The 27,513-nt window shown below is 38.6% G+C and overlaps 1 protein-coding gene across 2 annotated transcripts in view; it reads right to left on the reverse strand.

Moving 5' to 3' along the window:
* KIF16B (kinesin family member 16B) overlaps positions 1–27,513 on the reverse strand; it is a 396,905-nt gene that overhangs the window by 362,422 nt on the left and 6,970 nt on the right. For both annotated transcript variants that reach the window (XM_006860622.1, XM_006860623.1), the window contains exons 2-9: positions 23,275–23,388; positions 15,063–15,179; positions 12,458–12,555; positions 11,918–12,027; positions 8,670–8,812; positions 7,133–7,301; positions 6,818–6,949; positions 5,231–5,406 (exon numbers count right to left, since the gene is read on the reverse strand). In XM_006860622.1, the coding sequence (XP_006860684.1) occupies positions 5,231–5,406; positions 6,818–6,949; positions 7,133–7,301; positions 8,670–8,812; positions 11,918–12,027; positions 12,458–12,555; positions 15,063–15,179; positions 23,275–23,388 (1,059 nt within the window). The remainder of the gene's footprint in view (positions 1–5,230; positions 5,407–6,817; positions 6,950–7,132; positions 7,302–8,669; positions 8,813–11,917; positions 12,028–12,457; positions 12,556–15,062; positions 15,180–23,274; positions 23,389–27,513) is intronic.

Raw genomic sequence — 27,513 nt, forward strand, 5'->3', positions numbered from 1 at the left:
AAAAATAGTGTGTAGGGAAAGAAGAGTCCTCACTGAATAGTGTTCATCTTATCTAGATGGGTCTGGTTAAAAGAGATAGGGATAAGATTCTTAGGATTCAATCATGAGTAATTGTTACCATAACTAATTGCGATTCTCAAAATTGTAATGGTAGAAGTTTTGTAACAAAAACAGGGGAATGGTTAATCTTACATTCCAGAAACAGAGGACCCTAGGATCATCAAGGGAGAAGAGCAAAGAGGAATGAGATATCCAGAGAAGCAACGACACCAGAGATGGAAGCAGAGATGGGGACACAGAGAGAGGGAACAGATGAGGACTCTAGATTCATGCGAAGTGAGGGATTAAGAGATGGTGGCCAGGAGGCAGACTTGCAGAATGTACCCATTGGTGGTATAAATTATTGTATGCGCAAGTGTTTAAAAAAAAAAAAAAAGCTAAAGTGAATAGAGAGAAATACTATTAAATGATGGTATATGTAGGGGATTATAATCATTTTAATGAAACAAAGTGTATGATTTGTTGAATGTAAAACTGATGATCTGCCCTGTAAACTTTTATTCAATCTACAATAAAAACCTTAAAAAACAAAAAGAAATGAAATGTCATATTATTTTGGGCAAACCTGCTGCACAAGATCTCTTTAGTGTTCAAAAGCAAAGATGCCACTTTGAGGAGTAGGGTGCACCTGACCCAAGTCATGAATAAGGAAGACTGTAGAAGAATTGACAAATTTGATTCATGATGTTACAGAAGAACAAAAGAATAACAAATCTGTGTTGAAAAAAGTACAACCAGAATGCTCTTTAGAAGGCAAAAAGATGAGACTTCGTCTCTCATACTTCAGACATGTTATCAGCAAGGACAAGTCCCTGAGGATATCCTGCTTGGTAAAGTGGAGGTTCCATTAAAAAGAGGAAGAACCTCATCAAGATAGATGGGCATAGTGGCATTAACAATGGGCTCAAGCATAACAATAATTGTGAGGCTGGCACAAGACTGGAAAGTGTTTTGTTCTGTTGTGCACAGGGTTATTATGAGACAGAATCGACTGATGGCAACTAATGGCAACAATACAATTCAAATATGTACCTATATTTTTAATTTTTATTATGAATTGAGTGAAAGTTTACAGGGCAGATTATCAGTTTTACAGTCAATAAATTACAGTCTGTTTCATGGCAATGGGTACCGTCAGCCAACAGTATTTACCTCTATTCCTTTTTGTTGTTGTTGTTGTTTGTGTACACATACAAAACAGAAAATATATTTTCGTTTACATGTCCAAACGTCACACACTTTGCAAGCCCCCTTCCTCTCCTCACAGGCCTTTTTCAGTCCATGGGCCTAGAGTCCTCAGCTGCTGTATCTCTCTATGCCATCCCCTCCGCCACAGTCTGCTGCTGCCACTTTTCTGGTTACTATCCCTTCCCTCTTGCTAGTCCTCTGTTCCTGAAATGGAATATTAACTACTCCCTGCTTATAATTAAACATCTTTTACATTTACCGTTGTGCCAATCACCATTAATACTGATAAGAATTACACACAACTGAATTCTGCAATCTTATCCCCATCCTGCCCCATCCCCTTTCACCAGACCCAGCTGGAAAAGATAAAAACAATTCAGTGGGAATTTCAACCTTACCCCCCTTGTTTTGAAACTAAGAACATGATACTTTGCAATGACAAATGCATAAAGTCAGCAAAAGTAGGAGCTCATTTTTAGTTACTTAATGTTGTCGAGTTAGTTTCAACTCATGGCAACCATGTATAGGGTTTCCAAAGAGCATCTGGTAGGTTTGAACTGCTGACCTTCTGGTTCGCAGTGCAGCGCTTATCTGACAGCAGCATACCAGGAGTCCTTTGGCTGAGCTTAAATGAATCATCCTAATAATGAAACTCTGATCCAAGTAATATTCACAATGAACCATGAATAGACTAATCTGGGAATAAAGAAACGTACTAAAACAATTTATTTATACAGGCACTGGTTACAGGCATTTATGAACATTTGCTTGTCTTAAAAGCAGCATAAAAGTAATTAACTTAGGATAAGCCTGTATTATCTGACAATTTATAATTTCATAGCGTGACAAACTACTTTAAATTGAACTCTCATCTTTATTGCAGTTTATTAAGTTTATCAAAGAGTTTTTATCTTCAATGTATTCTCAAATAACCTTAATCATTTTTTTTCATCCTCACTTCCAAAACTACAACAACAAAAGCATTCCCTTAATCACAGCAGTGGTCTTTGGTCATGAAAGAAACACAAGAAAATAAGATCACAAATATAAGGCAACAGTTTGTCCTTATATTTGCCTTCTACATAGAGAGAATTTGTCAAAGTTTTAACAAAGTTATTCTGTTTTTTGTTTTTTTTAAAACTTTCCTCAGTTGAATTTTAAAAAACTAATCCTTTTTATCCCTTTCATTCTCATAACTTAAGTAAAAGGTCAAATGTGAGAAGTTACACTTAAAATTTTCAAAATACATTTTCTCATATACAGTAGTTTGGTGAGCCTATCAAATTATCTTCAAATGCTTACTTTAAACAAACACAATTTTTAAAAACTGAGAAACTATATCAATAACTAGGTACAGAATATCAATGATTATTTTGGGTCATGTTATATATGATATACAATCCTGAAACATCAAACCCAGCTGGATTATTCACCCTGACAACTTCTATTCACACTGGCAAGCCCCACATGATCGAGTCAGATGCCTGTAAAAATGTAATTTTAAGTACAAGGCACAACGCCTCTTCAAAGAGCGCAGTGAGGTACATTTCAGGACCAAGAACTACAGTGAGATTTTTATCCAGTGAGTACATCCACAGTCCAAACCGTCTGGAAGAAGAAACAAAAGACCAAATGGATGTCAGAACAGATGCTTCAGTGTACAGATGCAAAAGCCAAATGGAAGAAATAAGTAAAAGAACAAAACAGAAATTTCAAAGGGCAGTTCAAGAAGACAAAGTCAAGTATTATAATGAAATATACAATGATCCAGAGTTAGAAAACCAAAAGGGAAAAACATGATAAGCATTTCTCAAGCTGAAAGGACTGAAGAAAAATTGTACCTTGAGGTGCCAAGACCAAGCCATCACACTTTCAATTACCTTATTTGCAGTGGAAAATTGGACAATGAATAAGGAAGACTACAGAAGAATTGATGCATTTTAATTATGGCGTTGGAGAATATTAACAGTATCATTAACTGCAAGAAAAACCAACAAATCTGTCTTGGAAGAAGTTGAAGCAAGGATGGCAATACTAGTCTTTTGTAGTTTGGACATGTTGTCAGGTGGGGACCAGTCTCTGGAAAATGCCATCATGCTTGGTGAAGTGGAAGGTCAGCAAGAAAGAGAAAGACCCCCAAGGAATTTTGAGGATGGCATAGGACCTGGCAGTTTCATTATATTGATATCGTGCATAGGATAGCTATAAATTGGAACTGACTCAACAGGACCTAACAGCAACAAACCATTTATGGAATGGCAAGAGCTTCAAGTACCATATAGTCCTAGATGAAAAGTACTGCTCTGAGATGACTTTGTATTAAAGAAAAACATTTAAAAAATGATAACCTATGAATGTATACTCATAAGTGTAAGAAAACAGAAGGAAATGTACCTCTGTTTTATTTCTAACTCCAGTCGAAGTTCAACATTTTAAAAAGCTATCTTTCATTTTCGTTCAAGAGTGACTTTTTTTCACAACAGCTTACCAGAACCTAACTGTATTACTATTCATTACAGAATCTAACTGTATATCATGCAATTTAAGAAGAAGTTTTACTTTGTAAACCACAAAAAGACAAGTCTTCCTCACTAATGCTAATTCACTAATTCACTAGTAAGGCCCTAACTGATTTTGCCTAGCTACTTGACCCAACTTTAAGAACTTCAAGAAGCATTTTAAATAGACTAGGCCTCAGTTTTTAGTTCCCTCCAGAGACAAGGTCAATCAGTTAGCCCTCAATGTTAAAAGAATCCTTGAGAAACTCATAATGGTCAGACTGACCCAGACGAATGAGAATATCCTAAACACTAAACACTTGCAATTGCCAAAACCCATCTGCTTATAGATGAAAAAAGTTGCTTCGTGCCAAGACCAATTAAACTGTAACATCTCATACTTTGCCAAATGTCAACCAATCAGAAACTGTACCTATAGTGCTGTGCAATTATGCCCCCTGAAACCCTATAAAAACTTGTGTGTATAGTGAGTTGGGGTCGCCCTCAGCTCCTGTTTTCAGGAGTCTATGTGATGGTGGACCCCAGCGCATTGGCAAAGGTCGCCCTCAGTATCTGTTTTCAGGAGTCTATGTGAGGGTGGACCCCAGCGCGTTGGCAAATGTCACCTTTGTCTCCTGGTTTTAGGAGTCTGTGAAGGTGGACCCCAGCGCGTTGGTAAATAAACCTCTTGCTTTTGCATCGAACTCTAGTCCTGATAATCTTTTTGGGGTCTCCTACTAGATTAGGCCACTAGGGGGGCTAACAACTAAGCAAGGACATTTCAATATTCAGAGGAGCATCATCTCAGACGATCCACCAAGTATAATATCACAGGTGTCACGGAAATGCCTTAGTCTATAATGGTGGTGGTGGTTATGTGCTGTAGAGTCGGTTCTGACTCATAGTGACCCTGTACAGGGTTTCTGAGGCTGTAAATCTTTACGGGAGCAGAAAGCCTCACCTTTCTCCAGGAGGGCAGTTGGTAGTTTTGAACTGCTGACCCTGAGGTTAGCAGCCGATTCGTAACCACTAACTATGAAACAGAAATTAAAAAGGTATTCAAACAAAACTTTCATTCAAAATACTTTTCAGTCATGAAGTACATGGATAGAACTTTTAAAATATTACTCTAGCACATCAATTTCATTCCACTAATGAAGATTATGCCACTAATCTTATTACATTATAAAATCCCATCCATAATAGATAACGATTAGATAGTTAATCATTTCAGGTTTAGTGGATAAAAATCTTACATCAAAGCATATAATGAATGCAAAGGCCAATCAATGGCTTATGTAAAGGAAAGACTGACTAACTCATGCAAGCTTTCCTTGCTTCGCATTATTTGGCAACGAGTTTGTTTTTTGTTTGTTTAATTTACTAGAATCAACATTATAAGTGAGATAATTGTCTCATTAAGATCTAGAAAGAGATGCCATTACTCAGAGAAAATTAGCCATAAATCTCAGAGAAAACACAACCTGATTCCCTTGAGCAAGTAACATTTTCAATCTGGCTATTTCAGCTCGGAGCTCGCGGATGAGTTTGACGTTGGTGTCCTCATTAATGGTAGGCTTGTTGATGATGTTTTTGGCTCTATTTGCATAGCGAAGAGTACTTAGGGTTTCTCCATAATTGACATCAGCAGGTGAAATGGCTGTGAAGAATGCATTCAAAAAACAATTTATACAGCACTCTGTGTTTCATTTAACACAAAGTTGATTCTTAATGTAAAAGTTAGGCTAACTCCAGGTCATTGGATAGACTAAATAATCATTGTCACAGTACTGAATATTAAAAATTATCTATGATTTAGAGAAAAGAGCACTCACTATACAAAATTACCTGTCATTTTGTTCTTCGTTAGGTCTAGAATCGGCCATCTAACACTAAAATGATACATGACTGGCTGTAGGAGCCATTTTCTTTGTTGAAAATATATTCTTTTGTTTCTTGAAAATAATTTTCTTTATTAAAAATATGTTCAATGCTATGTATTTTTTATTATTAAATAGGAATTAAAATAATTTTAAAGGTCTAGCAAAATCTACTGTCTTTATAAACACCAAAGTCAGTTTGAACCGTAAGATTAGTGGAATTCCTTGGAAACCCTATATAGGGTCGCTATGAGTTGGAACTGACTTGACAGCACTTAACAACCAGGTATGATCAATTCTAACGAGGCAGTGTCAATTCTTTTCCTCTCAAGTCTTTTAGTTAATACCACCCCTCCTCACCTCCATACCAAACTAAGGTTTAGGTGATTGTACAATTGCATGTGAGGTATAGAGTAGATCCCTCACTTCCATAGTTCATGCATGGCATGGGGATGGTCTGAGACAGAGGAAGACCCACAAAGAGGAGAGGACACAGGAAAGGAAAGAACGGGGAAGGGAAGTGGTTAGGAGGGAAACAATTTTGTGAGTTCTCAAAAATTATTTCCTCCTCCTATGTGTTTTTCCTATTCTACTTCTCACAGTTAACTGGTCAAAATATAGAAATAAAGTACATTATTTTGAGCATTCTTTTTTATGTGTTAGTTTTGGCTTATAATTCTTAATTTTAAAATTATTTACTGTTTTAAACAAAGAACCAAAGTTGAGTTATTTTTACTTTGACTCCCTATAATTATTCCCTTCTATGAGTTAATGGAATGGTCTCACACATATCAATGATCAGGGAAATAGTGCAGGACCAGTGGTAGGCAGGTAGGCTTGAGTCAGAGCTGACCCCAAGGGAACTAACAACAACATGATTAGAAGATTTAAAATTTTCTGTCTTGTACTTTACACAAAGAAAACTTGAGAGTCATTGTACATGTTCTTACAGTTTCCATAACTAAGAAACTGACAAGTCTATGGAACTGAGGGAAAAAAAAAAAGGAAAAACAGTTAACATGACACTACAGCTTGGACCATATTAGGTGAAATTTTTTTCAAGGCAGACAAGACAGTATTTTCTTTAAAGCACAAAAGGTGCTACTTCCTAATGAGTCCTTTTAACTTAAATATTTATAGTTAATTCACACAAAACACTGTATGCTGAGAAAAAGAACTTAAAATTCTTACTGGCAATCATGATAGTTTTAGAGTTTCCTCCAAGGCTGTCTTTTAACAACCAAGTTAAAACAGAATCCCTGTAAGGCACAAAGACTTGCTTCTTCTTTGCAAGAGGATTTGCTGCATCCTGAGATAAATCAGCTATAGGAAGGACAAAAATGAAGGAGACAATTATTAAAGCTTTTTCAAATTAACACTGATTCTAAAACCCTTGAGGACATTACCTCGGTTTGTAACATAAACATTATAAAGTTAATTACTTCTTACTAACATAGAACCGTACCATGAGGAACAAGAGAAGGTAAGAAACAGTTATAAACCTACCTAAGGCAGAAATGACATTTCCTAGAGTCACGAGGGATTTGTTAATATTTCCCCCTTCCTTGAGTCTAACTCCAGTGGCACCAGTGGCATCTGCACGCTCACTTCCAGCAAGATCGACTAAGTGGATCTTACTCACAGTTTCACATGGCATTTCAGAATCAAATTTTGCCTGTGGTAAAATACAAAAGCAAAAATGACGAGATGCAAAGGGACTTGGTGTTGTTTATGACACAAATTCTAATGATTTTCGGCTCCTCACTGTGTTCTCCCAGGGTAGATTTCATTGTGAGATTTACAAATCATTTGAAAAATCTGAAAATTTTAAATAATATATTCCTTGTTTCTGGATTATATTAAATTATACTTTCCAAAGGCTTCTAAGCTAATTTTACAATCTGACTTAAAATGCCAAAAAGAATGATAAAATTCTGATAGAAATGTAAATCTCTTAGATACAGGCAACTTTTAGCCAGAAAACAAGGGAAAAAAACAAAACAAACAAAAAACAATATAAATACAGGAAATCAATAGCAAGGGTATGACAAAAGGTAGTCTTGGAGAGCTTAACAGTTGTTTGGTTGATATGTAGAGAATCTTCCATTTTCCTTGCTCTCTGGTCTCCCTAACTAATAAGATGCTGGTTTGTTTACCAGGAGGTGATGTGTGTCTCATTTGTTCAATCACTGACACTGTTGCTATCACATTGTTGTTACATACCATCAAGTCCGTTTCAACTCAAAGCAATCCTGTAACAGGGTTTCCAAGGCTATATATCTTTTGTGAGAGCAGAAAGTTCCACCTTTCTCCCATGGAGCAACTGGTGGACTCATATAGGAACTCATTATAATCAAGTGCAATGACCTTGTGGTTTGCAGTCCAGTGCTTATCTTTTGGAGCTACTGTGTTTCCCTGACCCAGATTAGGACATTCCAGAACCCTAGTATATGCTTAAGCGCTATGTGGACTCTAAATTTCTGCACTTCCCTTTACTTGGTCTACTGGCCTAAGCACTAAATATTTACCCTCGATAATTTCCACACATATTCAAGATGCTCTCAACTTCCAATGAATTCCTTATTCCAATGAATTCCTATATGAGCCCTTTAAAATGTTGGGTTTTCTTTACTATCACTCTAATAATTATAATCAACATAGTAACATGAGCTCCATGGAGTGATCATGTGCTGCATTAAATTACTGACCATGGCCTCCAGCTTGTCGGACTCTCAACCCATTGTTTCCCAGAATTTGCAACAATGAAAACATTTGCTTAATTAAGTACAGAGCACCTTTGTTATGTCTATAAAGGGGTGGAAGCCTGCTAATAAGCATTTCTTACAGGTACAAATCAAGACATTTCAAATTACTGTGATTGTAACTCCAAAGAAACTTGGTGCACAGCACATGTTCCACTCTAATTAACAAAAACATGGTCACTCTCCTCTGTGCACTGCTGCTTCAGATTCAACAATGATTGGTCCTTGGCCAGTGAGAATCAGCAAGCAGAGGCCTCAGGGATCCATCTAGCTGCCCATACCTGAGTGAACTTGATGGTAAAGATGGCATGAGACCGGCTGCTGACATCATTCATCCCAGTGGCCGCTGTCGTCCGATTAATATTTCCTGCGTCCATAAGTTCTTCTACGTCACCGTAATTCTGGACTAAATGTTTAGATAGATCTGGGGGGGGGGGAAGGTGGGGACAAGGAGCAGGGACAAGAGAGATCTCTATTATACAATAAATGGAATAAGAACTTGAATTTATGCTGACTTGTTTAAAGATTTTCTGGTTTGTACAGCATGGTAATTTAAGATACAGACTTACAAGCTGGGATGTCTGGGTTTAAATTCCAGCTCTGCTACTTAGTAGGTGTGGGCGTGCATTGTTAGAAGCAAGTTACTTGACCTTCCGTGGACTCAGTTACCTCACTGCTATTACTTTGTCAACTGTGTGCCTATAACATAGGATGCTGTCACTGTTAACTATCGTCAAGGTGGTTCCGACTCACAGGGAACCTATATAGGGTTCCCAAGGAGCAGCTAGTGGGTAATTAGGATAAACGTTAAGAAATTATCTTCTACCCCATAATCACAGGACTTAGAAAGATAAATGTAAAAGCACTACACCTCTTCAAAACCCTAATAGTTATATATGACCTTCAGGCAAAACTCAAAGGCATTTAAAATTTTTTTTCGAATATTCATGTGGTTCCAAAGTCAAAGGTTACAAAGTGAAAGGTTTTCCTCTCATTCCATCCACCACCCAGTTCCCCCCTTTTGTCGGCAGATAATGCTATTAATTTCTCTGTGCCCTTCCAGGAATAACTCAGACATATACAGAAAATTATATACACACATAGGTTACACAAGGGGACTTCTAAAAGTTTGTGGATAAATAAAATTAAAAGAGAATGGAATTTTCCCACAAACTTTTGGAAGCTCTCTCCTGTGCTTGTGCATATGTGTGTGTTGACCTTTTTTTCCCTTTCATATAAAGGGTGGTGGTGGTGGTGGTGGCTGTGTACTAGCCAGTCGGTTCCAACTCACAGCAACCCTAGATTAGGTTTCCAAGGCTGTAAATCTTACTGGGAGCAGAAAGCCTCAACTGTTTCTAGATGAGTGGCTGGTAGATTCGAACTGCTGACCTCTCAGTTAGCAGTCCATTTCGTAACTCACTACGGTGCTATCATTAAAAACAATGTTTTGTACCTATTTTTTCCATGTAGGGTATGTTACAGAACATTCTGTATATGTTCTTAAAGTGATTCCTAGTTCATTTTTATAGCTGTATTCAATTGCATACATGTACCATAATCAATTTACTAGCCTACTCTGAAGACAATATGGTGGTTTACAACATTTGTTTTCCAATTTCAAGTAATATGCTACAAATGAAATTTTACACAGTCTTTTTAAATGTGTGTGAATGTTTTTAAAGGATAGATTATTAGAGGTACAACTGTGGATCAAAGGACATTTGTAATTTTGATAGATGTTGTAAACTTCTCCTCCATAGAAAGCAATTTATACCCAGTGGCAACAATGTACAAGACTGTTTTTTTCCCCAACCAAACTGCATACTCTGTCTTAGGTGACATGTGTTATCTCAAAGTACTTTTATTCTGTTTTCTCTTATTATGAATGAGGCTGAGTATTCTTTTCTCCATTTAAAAATACCTGTATTTCCATTCCTGTGAACAGGCTAGTCACATCCTTTGTCCATTTCTCTACTGCATTTCTGGACCTGTTCTTCTGTCCCTATTTATTTAGAGGAGCTCACCATATACAACGGGACTTCAAAAAGTTCATGGGAAAATTGAATTAAAAGATCACTGAATGCTTCCTCAAACTTTAAGTCCCCTCATATCAGGAAATTTATTTCTTTGTGTGAAAATAGTTCCCTCATCTTGTCATTTGGCTTTTGACTTTGTTTATGGTGGTTTTGCCAAGTAAAATTTTATATTTACCCATTTCAAATTTAATCTTTTATGGCATCTAAGTATAAAAAAACCTTTATTTTCTCCATATTCCTAAAAAAATTAACCTATAGTTTTAGTCATTTTATTTTTAAATTTAAGTCTTTGATTCAATTGCTATTTTTGTTGTTTAATGCCATCGAGTTGATTACAACTCAGTTTCTGAGGTTTTAAATCTTTACAGAAGCAGAAACCCTCATCTTTTTTCTACGGAACAGCTGGTGGGTTCGAACTGCCAACCCTGTGGTTGGTTAACAGTTCAGTGTTTATCCGATGGAACTGTTGTGCTCCCCATTTGCTACCTATTCTAATATAAAACCTGAGATGTAATAACAAAAATCTTTATTTTTCTCCCAGACAGGTTGAAAATCCATTATTTCTCCTACCATCTGAATCACACATTTATCAGACACTAAATCTCCATAAGTACCTGGGTCAGGTTCTGGCTTTTTACCCTGCTTGATTATTCTGTTTGCTCTCCTACCAACTTTATAATCTACTTTAACATTTGATAGAACAATGAAAGAAAAAACTTAAAAGTCATATTTTGGGGTAAAAATAATAAAAATAATAACTATTCCATACTCTACAAAGTAACTACTGAGTCACACAACTTGCTTTATGACTAGAAGCACAATGTTCTCATTTGTAAAGAATATTCAGCAAGGGCCAGCCCTTTAACAATCATTACTTGTTATCATTCCTTTCAACAGATTGTGATGCAACAGTGGATCACAACACAAATGCTGAGGGCCACAGCACAAAAGACTCTGCAAACATACTTCACAGGTTTGTTGTTGTTAAGTGCCATCGAGTCAGTTCTGACTCAGTGACCCTGTATAGGGTTTCTGAAGACCAGTTGGTGTGTCTGAACTGCCGGTCCTGCAGTTCAAACCATCCTTGAGGTCAAGAGCTTGTCCTATGCCCTCATACCAGGACACAAGTTAAGAAGGTCTTAAAATATCTTTATTATCACACATCATTAGGATCAGTAAAAATAAAAATAAGACTGTTAAAATGCAATTCCATTAAGTAACAGAAGATAGGCTATGTACCTTGCCTGACAACATTGGAAACAAGTTTTCAGAGTTCTTAAAGTCAGAGGGACTGTATAGGCAAGCTCCATGAAATCCATGAACATTCAGTGAAATACACATTCTAGGAATGACTATTGTATAATGACAACTTGTGTACTGTGTAACTATAATAAGATGCCAAAGTAAGGATTTTCCAATTCCCCTCGTATGCTTTTCTTTTCTGTTTATGGAAATTTCTATGTAGTATAGGGCTATAAAATATCCACTCTTACCCTCAACATAAGGCCCTTCTTTAGGATGTTCACGGACTCTTAAATTGAAGGTTTTGGATGACTTCCGTCTAAGAAGATCTCGAACACGTTCATTATAAATTTCTAAGTAGCTAAAATTTTAAATAGAATTGAATTCAGAAATATTATTTCAAGCATTAATAACAATAACATTAAAAACAGAAGACACCTAACTTTACAGATAGAACTATGTACTCATGATGGGCTAATTATTTCATTTAATTCCTATAAGAAATCAGAGGTAGGTACTATGATTATCCCCACTTCATAGGTTAGGCAACAGAGATTTAGGTGATTTACAGAACATGTCAAAGGCCACATAGCTCTGAGAGGTCAAGCACACATACAAGCAAGAGCCTGCCGTGTCTGTCCTAGGAACCACCAAAGATGCTGACAGCCCAGGGAAGAGGCAGTCTTGTTTTAGAAAGTTAAAGGCCTTAGCCATTCTGAGTGCCTAATGTCTGGTACACATCCTTGGCTCCATCCAAGAGCATATTCAGTCACTCAGGCCTTGGGTCATACCTGACTTCAGTTCGAAAAGATGCTTCATCCCATCTGGTAGTTTCATTTATCTGACTGAAGAGCCCTTCACAGATCCGAGGTATTAAGCCAGAATCACCCTGCAGTGGGAAGCATGAAGGCTACAGCTGTCACTTGAAATAAAAGCAACCTATGGATGAATGTGCAATTTGCTGAAGTGGACTTGGGGCCAAGGCGCCTGCGTGCCAACCCCAGTCCTATAACCTCAAGCCCCAGACGTGCTATTTACGCCTTCAGGATTACTCCTCGCTCTCTGAAAAGAGAGGCTTGGGCCTTATGATTTCCAAATGCTGGGACTTTGGTAATAGAAGGTTATCAGTTGTTAACCAGTTAAATCATGTCAAGCATGCATGAGAAGACTTATTCTCTAACTTTCAAACAAGACAGTCTACAGATGCAGAATAATGTTAAACATCTGATCTGGTCAAATGACCAAAGATGAAAAAATCCACAGGGCAGTAGAGAAACACCAACAAAACCCCAGGAAGTCCTTACACTAGTTAATAATAGTCTTTAAATGTGGATGATAGGACCACATCAAAATATGTTCAGTGAAACCTGTGAGAGCCAGAACTTGAAGGGGACCGACTTCTTTTCTTGGGTTTTGCAATTTTTGCCTTTGACAGGGGGTGGCAGTCTTACGACTTGTCTATGACTTGTCTTAGTGGAAAACATTTGCATTTTCCTTCTTTAATAGGTTTCCACTTGTACAGTTTCCAGATTTCACAGACTTTACTAAAGCACATCCCACTTTTAATGTACGAATCCCTAGACCGACATTCCTAGACAGGAAGATTTTACTACTTCATATTACTTACATAATGTGGGCATAATATTCAAGTTTCAGTCAGTATTATCAAGCTGATGAACCTCAGAATGATACTAAAGATCAAGGAAATTCTTGTTGGGAAACCAGAGCTTCAGAACCTGAATTTCAAATTTATTCTTCTGAAGTCCCTCCCGACATTCATCCAGCCCCTTCCCCAAAATAAGGATCATGACTGCTACAAGAGAACTTGTACTCCTTATATTATTAAATCAATACCAGTTTTTATTAAGAATAAATGAACCTTCTTCCATATTTTTTTTCTTGTCTTAAAAAATATACATGAATATTCAAACTGTATTCAACTATAAGGTCAATGAAAAACAATGCAATTTATGAAATGCTTTCTAAATACTTAACTTACATAAAATAGCTACTATGGAGTCAACATGCAAATTTTGAGAAAGCTTTGTTCTTAAAGATACAATAGGGAGGCAGGAAAAGAGAAGTAAGATAAAATGAAATGTGAAATTCTTGAAATTATCTGTTCTCATTTACTTGGTTTCCTCTTACTTGTTCTCTGTTTTTCTGCCTTGAGGATTCGTAGCACAGTTTGTATTTACATCTTAAGTAAAGAAAAAGTCTAGACTTAAGAAGTCAGATTACATACAATGAAGTATTTCATGGAGAAAGCTCTAACCTCCTTAATGTATTACTTCCACAGACCTGCAAACCTTTAGTATAAAGATACTATGGTGCCTGTGGGTACGTTCATGAACAAAGCTTTTATTATGATGTTGTTAAGGGCCATCGAGTCTGTTCTGACTCAGTGACCTGTAGAGGGCTTCCAAGGAGGGGCTAGTAGGTTTGAACCACCAATCTTGCAGTTAGTAGTTCAGTGCTAATAAAACACAAACACTACCTGAATCTGAAGAAAGAGATACAACTCTCCAGCAATGTTTAGTTTTAACTCTTCCATATTCTGGGGCATACAGAACATTAATGTTTGTTCATTTATATAACATAACTATTAAACTATATATGGTGGTGGTGGTGGTTATGTTCCATGGAGTCGGTTCCAACTCACAGTGAACCTGTATAGGGTTTCTGAGACTATAAATCTATATGGGAGCAGAAAGCCTTATTTTTCTCCCTCAAAAGAGCTGGTAGTTTCGAACTGCTGACCTTGAGGTTAGCAATCCAATACATAACCACTATGGTACCAGAGCTCCTTAAACTATATATAATATATATATTATATATGTAACTATGAAAATTATATAAAGTATACAAGGGGGTTCATAAAGTTGATTTTACTAAAAACTCCTTTATCTTTTAATTCCATCTTTCACAACTTTTGAAGACCTTTCATATAAATCTGATTTTTCATGTATTTGTTGGATTTATACAATACCTTTTCACAAAAGATTAAGGTTTTTTTTAAATGTTTTTCTTGGAGGAATAATATTTTGCATACTTTTACAAAGAAGAGAATTCTATACAAACTGTGTTGGCAGAAAAGAAGCATAAATTACTTGTGGGTCTACCATACCTTTTTGATAAAATTATAAGTCTTTAAAAATAGAAAATGAACTGGGACTTACATCCATTATTCATGTTTATAAAACTTAAAACTATTTCTAATTTAAAATCTCTCAAAGGAAATTTAGTTCAACTTTATTAATGAGTTTTATCTTATTACTAAAGAATGATCAGAATATGAAAACCAAGTTAGTACAGATGACGAAGATAAGAGAATGTAGTCAGTTCAAACAGATTATAAGAAACATTTCCCCCCTACACACAGTGTAAACAACGTACAGAATTTCCCATCATGGTGTAGGACTTTCCAGATCCAGTTTGCCCATATGCAAAGACACAAGCATTGTAACCTTCAAATGCAGACTTCACCACATCTGTACCAAGGTTTTTAAAAACCTAAAAGGCAAAAGAAGAAACACACAAAAGATACAATTACCATAGATTTTCAAGTATTAACAATAATGTTGAATGCTACTTTCATCTCTTAAGGATCACCCCATTGTAAGGAAATCAAAACATTTCCAGTAACAAAATAAGCACCCCATTTTCAAGCAAAAGCAAACTTTTTAAGCAAGCAAACAGCAATCCCATTCTCTTTCTTATTTAAATCAACAAAATTTCCTGAAATATAAAAATGCAAACAAAGCGAAGTGGCAATTATATTTAGAAGCAAAGATGATTTTAAGACATCATGATTTACTATTTTTGAACTATGTAAATTTATAAATCTATTCATCCTATCAGCACTTCCAGAACTTAGTATTCAAAGCCTGAAGGTCACAGCAGCCGGAAATTATTGCTTGAATCATGATAAACTAATTAAGGGGTTTGTAATTAATCAAAATTGGAGTCCTGGTATAGAGCTGTAAGCACTCGACCACAAGGTCAGTTTGAACTGCAAGGTCGGTGGTTCAAACTCGCCAGCTGCTCCTCAGAAACCCTATATAGGGTCGCTATGGGTCGGAACCGACTCGAAGGCACTTAGCAACACAACAAGAACAATTAATCAAATAGATCACACCTCTGCAGGTTCATTATGGTGCCGCAGAATAAGCACTGCACTGGTAACCACAAAGTTGGCAGTTCAAACCCACCAGTCACTCTCAAAAACTCAGGATCTCTATGAGTCAGAATAAGGCTGAGATGGTTGGGGCCACCCACCTCAGAGAACAGATATCTCTACCTATTTGAGTATTTGCCCACAGAGCAAGACAGACAATTGTGTGGGGCCTGGGATTGTGCCTACAATTTCCTGAGTCCAAGTAAGCTTCACCACATCATTCCATTAAGATACTCTGGGGAGTGAATGGGAAGTATCCATATTTCACTGGAGCAGTAAAGATATGTGTTCATCCTGGTTATACCCAACTGGGAAAGGAAATAACTAAAACTTCCCAACTCTCACACGTAGAAAATCAACTCCAATTACGGACAAGCAGACTAGAGCACGGATCACAAATGCTACACATTAGCAACACCTGGCACGCATTTAAGCGTTCCAATGTCCCTCACCCCTCCAACCCCCTTGCAGCCCAAACCAATTAAGTTAGAATTTCAGGATTATGAACGAACCCAGGAAATGGGACTTTTTAAAAAATTCTCCAGATGATTTCGAAATGGCCCAGGGCACTGACAGCACTGCCAATGGGGTCGATTCCCAGGAAGCCAGCTGTCTGTTCAAGCGTACACACTGAGGCAGGCATCAGAGAGACACAGGCAGTCATCCCCACAGAGGGACCAAGACTCTCCAGACTCAACAAAGGACCTACATCAACTGAGGAATACCAGCCACCCTGAGCTCACCTCAACTCCACAGACGCCATCCCTGCTAACAACACAGTGTGTCACCCCAGCATGAGAGAACACACCACCCAGAATCTGGACTGCAGATTTCCTCAGGCACGGTGCTCCTGCAAACTTGTTTGGAACACATTTCCTCAGTCTGTCCGTCAAAAACAGACAGATTATGATAATTTCCTGTCTCATTCATTCTATTTTTTTTTTTTTTCCACTTGAACTTTAAGAGTTAATATTTTCTGATCTTACCTTCATTATTCTGATGCCTTAACTCTCAACTACATAGAGTCCTGGTGAGGCACTGTAGCACTACCACTGGACTGCTAACCACAAGGTTGGTGGTTCAAACCAACCAGCCACTTCTTAGAAAACCTATACAGGGTTGATGAAGGAGCTCTGGTACCGTAGTGGTTATGAATCAGGCTGTGAACCTTAAGGTCAGCAGTTCGAAACTACCAGCTATTCCACGGGAGAAAGATGATACTTTCTGCTCCCATAAAGATTTATAGCCTCGGAAACCCTGTACAGGGTCGCTATGAGTCAGAAGTGACTCCACAGCACATAACCACCACCACCACAGGGTTGATGCGTCAGAAGTGATTCAAAGGCACTTTAACAAATAACATACAGCAGCTCACACTCACTGGCATTCTCACTATCCTTCAGGTCTTATGTGAGACAGGTAGACAAATAGAAACTATGTAAGTCTACTACAACTCATGGCAGTCTTAGGCACACCAAAATGAAGTGTTATCTAGTCCTCCATCAGCTTCCTAATCACAAGCTTTTCAAGTCCTTAGCTGGGGCTATCCTGGGGATCCAGCTCACTCAGAGTATCCCTTGCCCTTATCGGCCCTCTATTCACCAAACACAAGGTTCTCCGCCAGTGACAGAGTCTTCCTGATGACGTGCCAAGTTGGCAATATCCTGTTGTAATTCATAAGGCTAAGTTTTGAAATTATGAGGGTAAATTAAAAAGTACTGCTACTAGGGTTCCAGTTTGCACACGCAGGGGTTTAATCCAAACAAATGGGTCTAGATAAGTCTCTGCGATCAGTGAAGCCTGCAGATTAGTTCTCTAAGTAATACAGACATCTTAATCTGCTTCAAAAAGAAGGAGGTTTTCCAGCAGATCTGCTGGCCAGTAAATTCAGAGCAGAGAGGTCAACTCAGAAAGTTACCCAGACTGTTTTAGGGGACTTCAAAGGGCTCATCTTGATAGATTTTTCTCAGAGCTGACACAGAATGAACATGGGGGCTTATTAGGAAGACATTTTCAGAAAATTGAAAACTGCATTGATGAAAAAAAGACCAGGAAAGTTGCACCAAGGAATTTTTTCCATCTTGTCAATACACCTAGCTCATTGTTGAAGAAAAACAAGGGCTAGCCTACAAAAATCTCATTGCAAAATCTTACCCCATCTATCCTACAGCCCTGATCTTGCCCATCCAGACTTCTTTTTATTACCCAAACTCAAAGAACATGTGAAAGGAACATAATTTGAGTCCTTCGAGGACACCAAAACTGCCAGTTTAACATGGTGTCAATCGAAGAAGAATACAGTGTTTGTTGGGAATGCTTTAGAGACGGAAACACTACCTTCAGAAGCATATTGACCTAGATGGAGGATATGTCAACAAAAACTGTTTCACATTTTGATATTTTTGTTGAATAAAGGTTTCTGTGATTTTGCAGCAGTTCTCTTTAGTTACTATGTTTTTAGCAGTTTTAATGCACAAGTGCCACTGAACCTGTCCATCATGGGTAACCTTATTGCTATTTAAATACCAAAAGGAGCTCTGGTAGCGTAATGGTTACGAATCGGGCTGCAAATCTCAAGGTCAGCAGTTCGAAACTACCAGCTGTTCCGTGGGAGAAAGATGAGGCTTTCTGCTCCAGTAAAGATTTACAGTCTCGGAAACCCTGTACAGGGTCGCTATGAATTGGAACCAACTCCACGGCACATAACAACAACAACAGCATAGCTTCCAACATCACTGGCCATACTAAGGCACAACAAACTGGCATATAAATGTTAACTTCATATATTACTCCTCATTAGAACTCTATAAGGTGAGTAGCATTTCACGACTCATTTTTCAAATAAGGAAGCTGAAGTTGAAAGAGAAGTTAATAACTGGAAACAAAGGTGAGTATCAGAATGGAATTTGAACCCAAGCCTTTCGGATTCCAAAGTCTATGTTCTTTTCCCACAGCTTCTAAATCAGCATCTAAGCTACAATACTACCTGGGAGGCCATTCCTCAGATTTCCACTAAGAATCAAAAGCTAAAAATTCCATGCCCCTTGTTTGAGGTTTGTTTTCACCATTGTGGTCCATACACAACTACTTTAAGTCTTCCCAATTAAATAAACAAAGATATGTTTTTTATACCATTTCATGAAGTGCTACTGAATAGAAAGAAAAACTTTCCCATAAACTTTGCAAATAATTTAAGAAGGATCTTCTCTCATAGTTTTGCTGGGATGAAAACAAATTCATGGAAAATACACTTAAACCAAACCCGAAGGCTTTCAAATAAAAATTCTTTCCTAGGGTTAAAATCACATCCACCATTTTATAATGACTGTATTTACTAGACAGTTAACCTGTATTTACTAGGCAGACTTTTCTGACAGACACAGAAGCTGAAGGGCCTACTGCTGGTGAACAGGACTGCAAATCATGTTTAGAAATGCAGGTCTGGAGGCACAGATACCAGGCCCAGTCTTAGCTTCGAATGCTGTTGTTGTTAAATGCCACCTAGTCAGTTCTGACTCATAGTGACTCTGTATAGGGTTTCAAGGAGTGGTTGACCACCTTCAAATAACTCACTCACCCAAAATAAGAGGGTGCCAAGATCCAGAGAGGTTCTCTGGTAGCGTAGTGGTTACGAATCGGGCTGCAAACCACAAGGTCAGCAGTTTGAAACTACCAGCTGTTCCACGGGAGAAAGATGAGCCTTTCTGCTCCCGCAAAGATTTACAACCTCGGAAACCCTGTACAGGGTCTCTATGAGTTGGAACCGAATCCACGGCACATAACAACAAGATCCAGAGAACTGAGAGCCAGTTGGACACTGCCCACATTTCCAGGGTTCTTGGCAAGGAAGCGAGTTTAAGTCGTACACAGTCCCACAAAGTACTCATTTAAGTGCAATCTACTGAACCAAGGCAGAGGGAAGGACATTTTTTGAGATTCACAACCTGCTTTCCCTTATTGGCATCACACTCTGCTGAGATCCTTCACTCACCCTGGTTCTCCAAAATCCACCCTGCTGCTTCTCTGAGCACAAATTAATTTCCAAAGTATCACCAGGGCCTCACTTTAGAACTGCCCACAAGAGGGCCCTGTTAAAGCAGATTGTACTATCTAGCTTGTCATCTGGGAGATTTAGGTTTCAAGTTTCTCTAAGGTTGAATTGAGGAACTGGTTTTATAAGATCAAAGCCTCCTCTGTTTGAAAATTTAAAGAATCATTAAGAAAATTAGACCCTATTTTGTGATCTTTAATTTACATGAATGTTGATTTTAATTGCTCATTAACTTTTTTTCCTAATTCTAAAATTAACTTGAAAGGAAAATATAGGAATAGCCATCTATCTGGCATTTGTTTAACATTAAGGGAAACATCCGGACTATGTTGTTTTTAACTGCCACTGAGTTAATTCCAACTCATAGCAAACCTGTATAGGGTTTCCAAGGAGCAGCTGGTGAGCTTGAACCGCCAACCTTGTGGTTCAAATGGACCTTGCATCCAGTGCATTAATCCACAGCACCACACCAGGACTCCACTATAGTGATAGGTATGTTTTTTCCAAGACTCCTTTACATTCAACTGATCACCAACCACAAAAAAAGACCAGCATCATGCTAAGAACTCTGCATCTTCCCCTGTTTCTAGTCTCGAGGAAACAGCCCATTTTTAGTGATTACATATGGCATCATTAAAACATGGAGTCTTGGTGTGGTACTGTGGGAAAATGCACTGGATAGCAAGGTCAGTTTGAATCACAAGGTCAGTGGTTCAAATTCGGCAGTCTATCTTGGGAAAATCTATACAGGGTCACTATGAGTTGGAATTGACTTCAAGGCACTTGACAACAACAATATCATGAAAACCTAGTCAAAATTCAAAATTAAAGCTCTTTTTATCAAGAGGTATGAAAATTAGTGATGAGGGAAGTATGTTTCTCTTTACTGGCTATAATGGAGTGGTACAGAGATTCTCATGCATCTACGTGTGCATTATTAACACATGGCTCTGGGTCGGAACCGACTCGAAGGCACTTAACAACAACAACAACTACTAAAAAGTAGTGTTTACTAACATATCTCAGGCCTTTTCTAGTTGTGTGATTTAACAGTCGCATTATTTATATACCAGTAGATCAAAGACACCAAAGTAGCTGAGAACAGATGCTATACATACACCTCAAGCATTTAATCTATCTTCATCAACTGAAAACTTTTTACAATCTAAATATTTTTTTAAATTCTGGGCATTTATTTTTAACTCGCAGAAAAGCAAAATTATTTTTGTCATTCCTTGGTCTCAGCTCTACTAGAATTTAGGAAGTCTCCTCTTCCCATAAAGTAACTCCCATCTGAAGATGGGTTTTGCCCATCAAAAAACCCTAACAAAGTTATCTCCAATATGCCAAGCTCAGCAGTCATACAACACTCTACGTGATCTCCAGGCTTCCTTTAGCACAGTCCTCTGTCCACAGAAATCCTCTAAACCTCATACTAAACACGGGAGAAATCCAGCTGCTCATTAGGTAAATTAAAAATAGAGACCCTTCCCAACCCTTCCTTCATCCTCTGTTGAAGACACTCTGAAGACTGCTACAATGAACTACATCTTGTTTTTCCCTGAACAGACTTTCTAGGGCCCACAACTTCATCCATAATTCCTATTAAAGTCAAAATCTGAATTTCATTTTCTATGGTATTTTATTCCTTACCAGACTCCTAGCTAAGGAACTCTGGTAGCGTAGTGGTTACTAATAGGGCTGCGAACTGCAAGGTCAGATGTTCAAAACTACCAGCTGTTCCGCAGGAGAACGATGAGACGTTCTGCTCCCGTAAAGATTCACAGCCTCGGAAACCCTGTACAGGGTCGCTATGAGTCGGAACCAACTCAACAGCACATAGCCACCACCACCACCAGACTCCTAACTACTAACTCAACTAATGCTGTCACCTAGACACCAAAGCTACCTTTATTCACTCATCCACTGATTACTCACTCACTCACTAAATCTGTCATTCAACAGGGCTGCCCTCTCCATCTGTCATATAAAACAAGCCACACTTTTTCCTCTCATACCCTTACAGACTTTCCAGTGGTATGCCACCCATTGTATATATCAGCTGCAAGATCTGATTCTAGGTTTATGAACTTGAGAAAATTACTTAAATTCTCTGAGCTGAAATTTACTTGACTTGATTCTTATGAAAATTAAATGGATTCCTATTGCCAATAGGAACATAAGGAAAAGTGGTTCATCTTTCCTCTCCCAGGTCCTCTTTAACACCACCACTTCCATGAAACTCACCTCGTCATCGTTTCCATACCCACTGCTGCTATCATTTGTAGCTTCCTGATATTTAAACTCAACACTTCCCCCAATTCTTTGAACACCTCCTCCACAAACCATTTCTAAACCAACTACATTGGTTCTCACCTATGTGAAGGTACAAGAAAGTCACCTGAGGATCTTGTTAAAATGCATTCTGATTCTGCAAGTCTAGAATAGGCCCTGAGAGTCTGTATTTCTAACCAGCTCCAAGGCAATGCTGATGATAGTTCATGAATATACTTCAGTCACAAGGAACTAAACTACAATGTTCTACTTTTCATGGTACATGGAGTACAGCCTGAAGTACGCATGGCAGGAATCCTTATTCCCATTTTAACACATGAAGACCTGAAACAATGTAACTTACAAAGCTACAAAAAAAATCTGCTAAACAAGATACGAAGAGGCCTGGTGATGAAGCTGATGTTCCTTCCCCAACACTGGTGTTTTCCTGTAAGCCCGCTCCAAGCTTTTCCCACCTAGCTTTCCCCACCTTATCCTTATGCTCACATGACATGCCAGCATCAGCATCTCCATGGATTCCTGTGAAGACCTTTTGGTCTGTTTGCACCTGCCATGTCACATCTCCATTTCAGATCATAAAAGCTTAAAGGGAAAGAACTCTGTGGACAAATTCCAATATAAGTCTACATTCTGAAAGGATTCTGGACATTTATGACAGTTTACCAAATCAGGAGAAATCTGACTTAGGTTTTGCATCTCCCTCCTAAAGTACTGCATTGCAACAGGATTTACATAAACTAAGCAGTTTATTTCCTGGGAGTCACAATATACAAATCTCTCTCCTCCCAAAATCCTTTATTTGTGCAGCTCCTTCAAAATAGTAGCCATGTCCTAGTTTTGAACCATATCAAAGTTATGATCGTATCATCATGCTCAGATGTGAAAAATAAATTAATAAATAAAACATCTCATTGGTGTCTGTGTTCTTCAAAGGATTAAGATATTCAGTTCAGTGTAATAACCAATATACTAAGGTCTAAAATTAAGTAGGGGCAAAAATTGCAAGATGATTCAAAGAGTTTAAGGGTACGCATGCTTTTCTTAGAAAAATAAATCAAAATATAAAGGTTTTAAAAACATCATACCATTTCTTGTGAAACATAATCTGGACTTTTTGTATCGGCAGAATAAAAAGAAAAGTCATAGGTGAAGGTCTTGGTCCGTTCTCTTCCTGAGTCCCCAGTCCCCCCTTCTGGAATCTAGAGAGAGATGATTATGATGAGAAACATAGCATAAAGAGAATAATAATAATAATGCAAGTAATATTGTCATTATACAAATGAACCAATTCAGGGTTGGGGACGGTTGGAAATGGCTCTTCAAAAAATATATACAATGATAACCTTTTTTGTATTTATACAATAACTAAAATTCATTTGGTCATTCCCTTTGACCTTCCTACAGAAAAGTAAAAACAAAACTTACAGGTAATAAACAAACTCCTTCTCCCATCAGTGTGCTATGACCCAAGGCTACTTTAGTGACCATTTTGTCATGATAATCTGAGATTAAGCCAACACTCCACCCAGTCTATGTTTCCCACTATTCCCTCCAGCTGAACGGTAATCACTGGGCTCTGCACAAATCCAGGAGGTATCAGGGTATCATTCACATAAACCGTGATGACAGTGTCTCCAGGAATCATACACTTCATCAGCCTCACCAGGTTTTTCACCTTTTCCAGGGAAGCTTCCGTTGGGTAACCCAGTCAGAAATCATTTCTCTCACCTCTGACAGCCTCAACTTAACTAGGCAGAGGTATGACACAGACCCTCTACAACAAAGACACCAGTGACCAAATGAAACAGACTCAGTTGAAAAATCTAGAAACCTGAACTTCAGAGGAAGGGTTGGCTGGTGCTGATGTGCTGTGGAGTTGGTACCGACTCATAGCAACCTTGTATAGGGTTTCCAGGACTTCTGGTATGGCACTGCAGGTTAATGCATTGGACTCCAAAGTCAGTTTTAACTGCAGGGCAGTGGTTCAAGCTCACCAGTTACTCCTTGGAAACCTTACACAGGGTCACTATGGGTCAGAATCGACTACACATCTCTACAGTGCTTAACAACAACATAAGGTTCCCGAGGCTGTAAATCTTTACGGGAACAGAAAGCCTCATTTTTCTTCCATGAACAGCTGGTAGTTTTGAACTGTTGACGTTGAGGTTAGCAGCCCAACTCGTAACCACTACGCTACCACAGTTCCTTGAGATGGGATTAGAGATGTGAACTGAGTGACTCCTGAGAGGAGAAGCTGAGCAGGGACAGCAAGAACAGAAAACTGATTGGTGAATGGCCCACCAGATGTTGCACAACCATCTTGAACTTTTATTAGCAGCTTTGGAGACCGAAGGTGGCCTGGCAAAGCAGACTCACACGGTGATAGAAAGGTATGATTCCTTCTTTTCTCCCATGTTCCCTTGGTTATCAGAAATGTGGCCAGCTTCCACCCTCATTCATCCACACCCAGAATAGACCCAGTTCTCTGGGAGTTCAGTCTTCTGGTAGGGAGGCATACTGGTTGGGAGGCACACCAGTGTGAGGTGTGGGGCCAACTGCGCTGTTTTGGTGCCTGGATTCAGGTGGGCTAGGCCCCAGACTTATAGAGGCACCAAATCAGCATTAGTATAGAAGAAACCTCATAATCAGCCACCTTGCCTCCAGCTGCCCTCCATTCCTAAAAGACACTGAAACCAGCTCCATCAAGGGCCTCCACAAACTACCCCTGGACGAAGAGCCCTGCACATAGGTAACAACTAGGTCTGTAAGAACTCCAACTAAGGCCAGGAGTTCACCTGTTACACCCCTTCTGCACCTACTTTGTGAGCTCCTTGGCTGACAGAGAGCACCCCAGAGTTTCCTCTTTGCCTGGTCAAACTTCTAAAAGTGTTTTTTGTTTTGGGTTTTTTGTTTTTTTTTTCATTCCATTGTTTTATTGTTTTTGTTTTTTTTTTTTTCGTCTCCTCTCCTCTCTCCATTCCCTTTAATTTTATCCTTTCTATCTTCACTTTTGGTTTTCATTCTTTTCTTCTGTTTCTCTCTTTTCCCTTCTTTATTTCCCCTTTGGATCTTTCTTTGCTACTCTCTACTCTCTTTTCATCTTCCCACTCCCTGCTTTTCACCCAACAGGAGATGGTCACCATACTTATACACCTCAGTCACAACCACACACACCCTCTGCAGCTCCACCCACTGGGCAAAAGTCAGTACCAGCTCCTCCTATACCACCTGATCAACACCACTCAAACCCACCCTAACTGAGGTATTCAAATGGTGAACCCACAATAGTGCAAACACTTCCATTCTCTAACTAGACCAACAGGAGACAGTCAGTGAGAGTCCAGCAGAAACCATGTAGAAAAGAAGGCAAATATTTTCACCATTGTTTATGGTATTTTGTTTATGAAAACAAATGCTCAAGTCTTTCCAAAACAAACAAGAAAATATGTTTTTTGCACCATTTCATTAAGTGTTACTAGAGAAAAGGGAAAACTTTCCAAGTAATAAAAAGACTTTTCTGACAGACTTAGGGGCTAGTGCTGGTGAACAGGACTGCAAAGCATGTCTAGAAATGCAGGTCTGGAAGCACAGATACCTAGGCCCAGTCTTAGCTTCGAATGCTGTTGTTAAATGCCATCTAGTCGGTTCTGACTCATAGCAACAATGTATAGGGTTTCCAAGGAGCAGCTGACCAGCTTCAAGTAACTCACCCAAATAAGAGGGTACCAAATAAGATCACAAAATTAGCACCTTACCAGATAAACAGACATTGAAGGAATTTTGAATAACTAGAAGAACTTTACAAAAAAATACTAAAGGGTATCATTTGGACTGAGAACCAACAATAGCAAACAACAATGTGACATTAACATATATGTCAACACCACCCAGAATTCAATCCAGACATGCTGTTGTTGTTAAGAGCTATTGAGTCAGTTCCAACTCATAGCAACTCTGAGTAGGGCTTCCTGAGGAGCAGCTGGTAAGTTTGAAGCTTCAACCTTGTGACTCAAATGACCTTAGGGTCTAGTGCTTCTCCTACAGCACCACACCAGGACTCCAGGTATACAAGTACTCAAAGAAAAACAAACCTCCTAGACTAAAAAAGGGAACTAGAGATCTATCTATGAGGGACAAGACTATAGATACAGAATTTCCAAATGTTGAGGACATCAAGTAGATTTCAAGATAAAAAAATTAATGTTTCAGGGTAGGTAAACCTCAAAGAAAATTAGTACACCTTTATTTCAAAATAAAAAGGAAATCAGAAATATTTCGTAAACATTACAACAGCAGAAATCACTAAAAAAAGAAAACCCACAAACAAAATTAAATCAGTGCAGAAAATTATGTCTTACAAGGAAACCAGTAGCACCACACACACAAAAAAAATACCCACATAGCAATACGACTGCAATCAATTCATACCTATCAATAATTACAATGACTAGAAATGGATTAAATGCACCAAGAGAAGAAAACAGGATGAACCAGGAGGACATTATTCTGAGTAAAATTAGTCACAAAAGGGCAAATTATGTATGAGACCACTGTTGTAAAATGTTAAGAAAAGGTGTTTTTGTGTGTGTGTTTTTTGGTTTATTTTAGTGTTTATTTTGAATTATGTTATGTGAGTTTAACATGGGAGAACATCAGTTTTATATTCATCCTATCATATTTAGTTTCATTGCAATGATCACAATCCCCTACATGCATCATCAAATACCCAAAGGGTACACTACACAGGCCCACCCCCGGCCATCAGCACACAGCACATCTCCCTCCGTGGGTCCAGTGTCCCCAGCCACTCCATCTGTCCACGCCATCATCTGTCTCCATCCCTGGCATCACTGCCTCTCTGGGCCCTCCGCTCTTCTCACTTGATGGTCCCAGGGACCTTCCCTCGTGGGCTGCAAAATCAATCACTCCCCTCCTTTTGTCAAAAAACATCTACCTCTACATTTCTGACCCTCACAGTCAGTCCTGATGGCAATTATTCACTATTGTACCACAAGAGTCTCATATCCATTTCCTTTCGCCAGCCCAGTCGCAATAGATTGGAAATCATTCAGTGGAGGTTCTACCTACCCCTGCCCCGTCTGGAACTGAGCTCCCTTTTGAAAGCTTGAAAGCCAGTCACTTCTTGCCTTTATAGCCACACACCCACCATTTTAGGTAGCCAATATCTTGCCCATCCCTGTCAACCCTGTGTACCGAGGGGGTAGGAGTAATCCTTGCTGTAAAGATTTGTTCCCTTTTTTGAGCTACTACATCCATAAGTATAGGTAAAGTTCATCAAATTGAAGTGGGTTACTCTTTTTTTT

This window comes from Chrysochloris asiatica, unplaced genomic scaffold (assembly GCF_000296735.1).
Source record: "Chrysochloris asiatica unplaced genomic scaffold, ChrAsi1.0 scaffold00039, whole genome shotgun sequence".
NCBI lineage: Eukaryota > Metazoa > Chordata > Mammalia > Afrosoricida > Chrysochloridae > Chrysochloris > Chrysochloris asiatica.